Below are 9590 nucleotides of genomic sequence, written 5' to 3'. Positions count from 1 at the left end.
CTCAGTCCATAGGGTCTCCTTTTGTGCTTCTGTTCCTCCAGATCTTAATTACACTATCTTAATGAATCTGGTGCACTGGGATTGTTTGGATGCCAGCCGATTTTCACATGCTATAGTATTTTGGTGTATATGGCAGTGCTTGTCTGATGTAGATTTTGTAATCTCAGTCACTCATAGCATGGGAATTGGGATCCTGAGATTCTGACTGCAGGCACGTGGCTTTATTTAAGGGATAATATCACTGTCCTTGATTAGAACAATTGAATCACAGGAACAAACACCTTTTCCAGTTTTTAAGCATTGAGCTTTATGAAAAGGTAAGTCTTCAATGAGAACTCCTATTATTGCAATAGAATGCCACAATTTCTGAATCAGTTTGTGTTTTAAACAGCACAGGTTACAAGAATCAGTACTAATACATAGACAGGTTTCACACCATAAAAATATAGTGCATTTGAACCATGATTTTAGTCCGTAACAATGATGAATTTGCAGTGCCAGTTTCAGCCATTAAAGAATTGTAGTTTGCCAAAAAAACTGTTACAGATTGACTAGAAATAAAGTCTATGGATGAAGATAATTTTCTAAGAAGAGAGCTTGAGAAGACAGAAACATACTTGTTTTACTCTACTTTCTAATTGCCTTCAGAAACACTTGGTCCTGATACTAATTTACTTTAGCTATGAAGACTGGATTGTCTTAACCTCAGTATTTTAAAAAGGTTTATATTGGAGTTCCTGACATTACTCTCCTATCCCTTCCCTGTTCTAAGACTGTAGCTGAGGATATGTCTGCTCATGAAGTCATATGCCTGTGTTACAAAGTCTCTTTTGAAAAATATCTTTTGCATTTTGAATATCCAGGTAGCTACTGAATACAGATCTATTTCTGACTTGTGCATTCATATTTCTGGTTAAGCTCAGGAATTCCAAAAATAATATCAGGGAGGAAAACTCAGAAGCTCATTGCTTTTGTGGCTTTTTTCACTGAGGCCAGTTTTAGCCTGTGTTGCCAATGATCACTCTGTACACTTTAGTTTTACAGTGTATACATAAGCTGTGTATGCAACAAATGATGTTTTTTTAGCCTCTCCATATAGCCTATTAAACAGTAGTTGGAATACTTCCATCCCTAAAGCAAAACCTTTGGCATAAATAATATTGTCATTTGGATAGGCTAGACATACTTTTGCAAAGTGATCTTGTAAAAATATTGTCTGAGTTATGACTGAGACTAAATTATATGACAGTGAGGCAGTATATTTTGGTCCCTCCAGTATATGAGTTCTGATCTTGTAGCAGTGAAACCACCTGAAATTAAACAAAAAAGAGTAGTGTGCATCAGATTTAGATGTTGAAGTAATCTGGTTTGTTTTGTTCTGTTTGAGTTTTTTTTTTAATCTCTTTGCAGACTTTTATGTAAATTCTTTGTTTGGCAAAGGCAAACATTGCTTACTGTTGTTTTCCTGTCTGATGATTTTTATATAATTCTTATTTTCTAAAATAAAATATTATGAAACACTTTGAGGAGACTCTTTTAACTACATTATTAGTATAAGTAAGTCTGGAATAGTTGGGTGAGAATTACTTTTTTCTCTCTCATTTACAGATCTTCCAAATGCTTTCCCGTTGTCTTTCAGGGATAACTTCATTGCTTTGGTGACCTAGATAACAACATCTTGCACAAGATACATATTTCTGTTTCCCCTCAAGGTCAATTGTAACAAAAACAATCTTTCTAATCTGTAGGGCAGAGATAGATATTACAGTTAACAATCCCATTTACCCCCTCATGCCCCTGAATCATTATTTAGATGTTCATGCTCATTATACCATGTTACCAAGTTAGGACCAACTCACACTCTGTCATTTGAAATAATTCATGTGTTTCATGTGTAAACTTTCTGGTTTGTATATTCTGTAAATGAAAGGCTGAGCATAATGTAGTTGTAATGGAAATATTTTTTAAAAATTATTAAACACATACTAATTGCTATTTTCTGCCATTCTATCAATACCTGATACTACATGTCAGATCACACAGGCCATTCACACAGTGAAGAAATGGGGAAAAAATGAAAAAAAGAAATGGGGAAAATTACAAGGTCACTTCTGAATTGGTGTCTCTCACTGCGTCCCAAGACTATAGAGAGACAGTTCAAGCAAGTGAAAGAAGTATCCTTTCAGTGCAATGCTGTATTAAAATCTGCTCAACTCAGAAGTTACTTCTGAAGAAGAGCATATGTGATTTTGGAGCCAATTTTCAATAGCTGCTGCAAAAGCACGATCTACCATACTGTATGCTATATAAAGAGCTTCAGCTTTCAATGTTTTATTGCTGCCAAATCAAGCTGCCAAAACTAAAGGCTATCCTAGGGCTATTCCGTAACTGTGCCCTTTTACTACTACAGACAAATCATAAAGGGTAAGTGTACAGCTTAAATAACCTTATGAATATCAGGCTGGACTTTCAAGTCCATGATTCCCATTGACTTAGGAATATGACTGCCATATCTTGCTTTGTTCCACAGCCAGTGCATTTCATAAATTAAAAATAAGAACCATAGTAAAAGCTGTTCATATCAGGAGTTGTTTTCTCTTCCATGTGATCTTATAAGTCAAGAATAGTAGATTTTTTGGTTACCTTCCCTATAATGAAAAATTTTTTCTTTTAGATTCGGAGAATTATGCATAAAAATACAACTTTTTTTCCTGATGAGTTGAGGTTTAGGATCAGAGTTTTTCTTTTGTTTCAGAAGATGCTGTCTTGTTGTTTGCTCCTTTCATGTCTGTAAGTTTAGAGTTGTTATGGGAAGGAAGGTACTTGTACTTAGGAGTAGGTTATTACTATCAACCAATTTATGTTTTAAAAAAAGGAGAAAAGGTTAGGCTTTAATTCTTTTCCCCCTTAAAAATTATCCTTCAGGCTTTTGTACTGCTTTGGAGTAATACTAGACAACAATTGTAGCTTACAATCACAAGATCCTCATTCAGTGGTCAGATTTTTCATAGTAATAGCCACTTCATACTTAGTCAAGTCATGTCAATTTAGTGGAACAGTCTGGCATATTAGGTATTTCTAGCATCTTGTTTCATCTTTTATGTATGACCTAGAGGAAGGATCAAGTGTGAACAGAGAAAGCATTTTGGGTACAATGCTATTTTGGTATGTGTTTTAGGAATTAAAAAAAAAAAAAAAAAGGAGATATAAAGAGAAAGTGATTAAAACATAAAAAAGTTAAAATATAAATTTTAAGTCTACTCTCTAAAGCTTTACTTCATGTTTTTTGCATTTGTAGTATGTACAGAAACTACATATGCACATAATAAAATAAAATGCAGCTTCAGCTGGAGTGTTACTTTTCTGAGGGTGTACAGATTCTTCAGCTCTGCAATGGGAAGCCAAGCACACAGAGACATTCAAACAGTGTGAGAGGACAGTGGAGTAGAGACTAGATATAAATGTAAAAGCTATCAGAAGATTGAGGAGGATATAAATTCTTTCTCTGGCCTTTGGTAATAGAGGCTGACAGGGAAGGCATGATGATGAGAAAGTGTGGTGATAAAGTCTGTGGAGGCAGAAACCGGTTCTTACACATCTGTGTGAGATGCACAAGAAAGACCTGCACAAGTGTGCAGTAGCTTTTTAAACTCTTCCAATCTGTGACTTACAAATTAAACTTTTGCCACATTAGTGGGTTCTTAAAAAACAAAAGAATTGTAAAATCAAGTGGAAAACCCCATCTGTGATAGATACTGGAGTGGAAGAAAAATCCTGCCAAGAAAAAGTACTGTGAAACTAAACTGAAGTCAGAGGAATATTTTGTTGTGACAGCAGCTAAGGTGCACAGGCTGTGTGCCACCTGCCCTGGTTGCCTTGCAGATGTTGTGACCAGACCTTATCCATTAGAGAGCCCCACTGTAGGTACGAGGTGTCTGTTTGCATGAGGAATTTGTGACTAGCAAGCTGGAATGTGGCACGTCTGACCATGATAACTCAAGGGGAATCACTTTATGGCAGTAGACTGGGATATGGCAAGCTTCCGGTACTGGCAGGGCAGGAGTGTGTTAACAAGGGATGAATCAGATACATTAAAAAACTTTTTGGTTTATGTTCCTTGTGCTGTATATACTTCATCAGGAACCTTATAAATGTAGTCACTGTATGACCAGCTCACATTTTGTTACAGTGAAAGACGCAAGAAAATACCCACATTTTTTACTGAGAAAATACAGGTAAGAAGTCCCCTCATCTTCTAACAGCCCAAGTCTATCATAATTTAAGTAATGACAGATGCATATGTCTCTGCCAGAATGAGGCAGTCTGAAGCTATCCTTTCTGTCTGAGGCTAGTTTTTATGTTGCCAAAACATAACTGTGTCTCTTGCAAACTTGATGTCCTCTAGATGAAAGCAGACAACATTGGTGTGTAGTTATTTTAACTGTTAGAGGGGAAAGGAGACAGTTTGGGAAAAAACTCTTCCCAAACCTACTCATGCTGGAAACTAACAGCTCAGGCAAAGCTACGTAATGTGGCATTGCAGACTACACCCATAGCAGCCTGGGCATAGTGGTTATTTAACAGAAATAAACCAGGATGTGTTGCACTTTAGGTGTTTTTAGCTCCAAAGCAAAAAGGGCACATTGTACTACCTTTGGCATCACTGACAGGATTTGTGAAGCAAGCCTTAAGCTGTTCTCGAGGACCTTGCTATTACCAGACATGGTCTAGAAGAAGCTTATCTACTTGAAACCCAGCTGGTTTGGAAACAAAAATGTCAACGAACATAATGCTATGTGCAGGTAAAACTTCCTCCTCCCCATTTTCTTTTCATTTAGGAAAGTCAAATTCCCTCTTACAAAATGAAGGGCTCCATTAAGGCTTCTATTCAAAGGAAGGCAGGGATGATGGAAGGACTCTGTCTTACAGAGTGTCGTTAACACTAGCCCACTGTGTTGGCAGGAAAGCTGATGTATTGAAATTGGAGTTTAGCTGCCACTAAAAATAGGTAGACCTGATCTTTGTGTTCTAGTTCAGAATTCAGTCATAGTCTGGGCTTATGTCATTTTTAGCTTATTGAAATGAGTAATCAAAAAAGCAGGTGGTGGTGGTGGTGGTGGTTGGGAAGTGGAGCATACCCAGCAAATTTAAGCAGTGAGTTGTTTATAGAAGTTATTTAATTATCAGCACTGTGGTGTGCATCTTCAGGCTGGGTGATCTATACCCATAATTAGCATTTTTTAGAAAGGACAACTTCACAAGCATTAAAACACTGGTTTTGTACTAGTAATGCATAGATAAATGTTCCTAGCTGTATGTTACAACTATGTAGAGAATACACTCATGTTTATATAAACAGGTGAGGTACTAGCCATAAGAGTGGAAGAAGGAAGCAGCTTAATGAAGATTCAAGAAAATACCATTAGTCTAAAATCTCACTACCACAGAACAAATTCTTTCTGCAGCTGCAAAACCAACTTCACTTTTCAGCCACTAACCTAGCTCAAGATGACTCTTTCACAGAGAGGGGGACACCTGTCCACATCGTGTTTCCCACTTGCTTTTCAGGATCGATAAATAAAAGGTGTAACTCTGAGCACACCCATTTCAGTCCATATAAAATACTGCAATCCTGTAGCATTCAACATTTCATGCAATTATAGCAATACCAGATGATGAATGAAATAGGTTTGAGTTAAAATATGATTCTGCTAGCCTAGCAGTATGGGAAACAAGCAGGATTGTTATCTGCAGTACAGGAGTTACCTTTGACCCTGCAAATTTCTTGTTTCAGACAAGTGTCATCATTTCAACTTCTTTCTGTGATGTTTTTACTCTTCGGTGTTGGCTTTACCTGACATGGTACTTCTGATATCAGCGTCTCTTGTCTTCGCTCCAGATGTCTCCTAAATGAAATGCAGAACTACTTTTGCTTCAGTGAAATGAATAAAATTTAGACACCCTAGCCTATTTCTAAGTGACTTTCGGCTGATTAGCTGTGATAACCTGATTTTAAATACACACTGATCAAGAAATGTCAGCATAGTTATTCTCTTGCTCTTGTCCTGTATAGGCAAGGTCCAGACTTTCAAAGCTCTTCTTACTGAGCAGAGCCCTAACCCTCAAGTTAAGCTTTCATCTCTGAGCTTGTCTAGTGCTTAAAACTGAGAATCTTCTAATACAGCAACTCAGAGCTGCTGCAGGTAGTCAGCAAAAAGATTCAGCTAGGAAGGGTGTTAGTCAACTTGCCCATTCATTGACTCATGCATCCTACTTTAGCTTACAGGGAATTAGAACATTTTTCTATTACAGGGGTGGTAACTGTGTCCTGGAATTGATGCTCCAAGTTTTTTTCTAGATCTAGCCCTTACTTTCCCCATGCCAACCTCCTCTGCCTACACACACACACACACACACACACACACACACACACAGTCACTCAGCTCCTTCCTCCCATCCCTGTCAGAATGGGGGTTTGATATGCCTATTTCCTGTAATCACTGCTTAAAAATTTTCTCCTCAAACAAAGCAATGAATAGAGGTAACAGTATGTGACACTAGATGTTCTCAATTTTGCCAACAGCAGCCTGACAGAAAGTTACTTAATGATTAAAAACCTTTGACTTACTAGTTTGTGAATGGAAATGTTTAGGAATGTAACCCCTCTTAACTTCTTTACACCATGGCACAGTATAATTCACTCAGCCTAAGAGGAGGATACTGACAGCTTTATACAGGGACTCACTTCACACCTCCAAGTTTTCTTCTTATCTCAAAAGTTGCACCGTGCATTAAAGCAATAGTCTGTATTAATCTAACCTCTGACATTTGGGCCATACTAACCTATCAATGCAGGTTTATGTATCTCACACCTCAGACCCTATCAAAAAATTTGGCAGTGGCAGCTTGATAAGGACACCATACTTACTGAACTTGTTCTAAAAACATCAGCAAAACCACTACTCTGGTGACACTTTCTTTTGACTTTGCTCACTTTTCTTTAGCTATTGCCCATATGGGTAATTCATGCTCCTGTAGATTCAGAACTGCTGCAAAGAAGGAGCAATGAAAATTCACGTTTATCTGTAAAAATATTAACATCCAGGGTTGTAAAATACGTGAAAAGTCTACAAACAAGTGGTTCAAGCAACAACTGCAGCACATTCAGATTCTCTTTTTGAGAATAACACTATCCATAATGTATTATTGGGAATAATTATATTATTGGGAATATTATTGGGAAGTTGGGATCTGTATTGGAATGTGTATTTCAAGGAAGGAGACAATTACCAAATTCTCAAATTAAACTCCAGTTTGTTTCAAGAGAGCTGGGACCACTCTAAGGGGTACTGAAAGTGCATCATCTTAATTCTGTGACAGAGTGGTTCAGGCAGGCAATGTTTACTGTTGCAATATTTACATGTCTTTATAAAAAAAATAAAAACTAGTAAAATTGTACTTTCAGAAAATCTTAAGACCCTGCAGATGGGGTTTCTATGTGTTAATTTCACCCTTGCTTAGACAAATTCTCATTAATTTTGTTGAAAACTTTTTGATTACCATATATTGATTGAACAATGATGGTGACTACTGCAATTAAAGTACAGACAAAAGCCAAGTCAGCTGTTTTATTAAATATATAACTCTAAACACCTTTAGAGAGGCTGGATAATGAATGCAGTGAGAGCACATGACTGTACAACTTAAGAAACAAGTGATAGCTCTGCTTCAAAACTGTCTGACAGGTTCTTGAGAGATTCCTTTTCACACTTGTTCAGGGATATTTTTAGAATCAGCTTACAAAAGAGCCAGTGCTTTATTGCAGTCACTTTCCAAGGCAGCTCTGGCTAGCTTTACACTCCTTTTATCTCCTTTCCTTTTTTTCTCTCATTATCTTCTTGCTTTCTTCTCTTCTCCTCTTAGTTACAGGATTCCGTGGATCATAGATCTCAAAAGTGTCTTCATCTTGCATGCTTGCATCTTTCACCTTTCTGCTTCTGTCTTCAAACTGAAGTACATGTGACATCCTACAAAAATAAAACATAGCTCAAACTCAGTGAATGAATGGAAAGCTATAATTTGTAATTATGATGTGCATTGCAAGATTTTAGTATTATGATTTATTTTTGGGCACAGAAAAATAGAACTGACTTGGGTTTCTTTTGTTGTTAATTTGTTTTTTTTTTCTTTTTTCTTAACAGACCCAAGTATTATAAGGTAACTACTTTTGTAAAGACCCATTTTGAAAAATACATCTAAATAGAGATAGAGTTGTGTCTGCTGGATTTTATTTCATATACTAAACTCTGTTTTCCTGTCTTTTTCTATTAAACATATCTTCCAAAATGTATGGCAATTTTTTCCCAGGAACAGGGACTGTTTCTTAAGTTTCGTATTAGTCACTTTGGACTACAGGGTGTATGGTTTTACAGAAGTGGGGAAGAGCTTACATGGAAACCACTTGAAGTGGTTTCACACAAAAGATCAAAAGGGGAATGCTTCAAGTCCTGCTGCTCCACATTAACTTGGCTCAGATCATGCTTTGAATACCAGACTAAACAAATGCCTTGTTCAATTCCATGTTTTTTCTCCTGTTGATTAGTAGTTTTCCCCCATCAGATATTTCCTCATTTCAGCAAATTCCAGTAATCTGAAAACATCACAATTACACGACTGAGAAGTGGGACCATATGAACCGCAGGAGGCTCAACAAGGCCAAGTACAGGGTCTTGTACATGGATTGGGACAACCCCCAGAATCAATTCAGGCTGGGGGATGAAGGGATTGAGAGCAGTCCTCCTGAGATGGACTTGGGAGTGGTGGTTGAAAGCTCAACATGACCCAGCAATGTGCATTCACAGCCCAGAAACCCAATTGTGTCCTGGGCTGCATCAAAAACAGTATGGGCAGCAGGTCGAGGGAGGGGATTCTGCCCCTCTGCTCTGGTGAGAGTCTGGAGTTCTGCATCCAGCTCTGGGGTCCTCAGCAACCAAAACACATGGACCTGTTGGAGGTCACAAAGATGATTACAGGGCTGAAGCACCTTCTCCTATGAGGAAAGGCTGAGAGTTGGGGTTGTTCACCCTGGAGAAGAGAAGGCTCTGAGGAGAACTTATTGTGGACTTTCAGTACATAATGGAGTTTACAGGACAGACTTTTTAGCAGGGTCTGTTGTGACAGTATAAGGAGTAATAGTTTTAAACCAAAAGAGGGTAGATTCAGACTAGGTTTAAGGAAGATATTTTTTACAATGAGTGTGGTGAAACACTAGAACAGGTTGCCTAGAGAGGTGATGTGTTTGTATATATATTTATGTATTTTATATATAGAAAAGTTTGTATGTTCATTCTAAAAAAACCCTGCAAAACAGAATTAAATGATTTTTCAGGGCAAACACACAAGCCTAGGCAAAATCCCCACTTAATCTTTGGATTCGGTGTTCAGCAATTTCAAAAATGTCTTTGACTTTGCTGGGACAACTAAAGAGTTATACTGATCTGAATCTAAGCATATCAATATTTACAGCATTAGATGTCTTTGTCAACAGTCCTTGTGATAGAAAACCCAGGAAAAACGAGTTGCAAAAGGGA

General features: G+C 37.5%; 1 protein-coding gene across 1 annotated transcript in view; it reads right to left on the bottom strand.

Moving 5' to 3' along the window:
• Positions 1 to 7596: 7596 nt before the first annotated feature.
• Positions 7597 to 9590, bottom strand: part of CWC27 (CWC27 spliceosome associated cyclophilin) — a 102122-nt gene continuing 100128 nt past the window's right edge. The window contains exon 14 of the mRNA XM_027732336.2: positions 7597 to 8027. Coding sequence (XP_027588137.1) covers positions 7865 to 8027 — 163 coding nt within the window. The 3' untranslated portion in view covers positions 7597 to 7864. The remainder of the gene's footprint in view (positions 8028 to 9590) is intronic.

Source organism: Pipra filicauda, unplaced genomic scaffold, assembly GCF_003945595.2.
Source record: "Pipra filicauda isolate LSUMZ 115617 unplaced genomic scaffold, ASM394559v2 scaffold34_size3990699_pilon, whole genome shotgun sequence".
Lineage (NCBI taxonomy): Eukaryota > Metazoa > Chordata > Aves > Passeriformes > Pipridae > Pipra > Pipra filicauda.
Note: the sequence above shows the minus strand (reverse complement) of the source record. Positions and strands in the feature narration are given on the sequence as shown.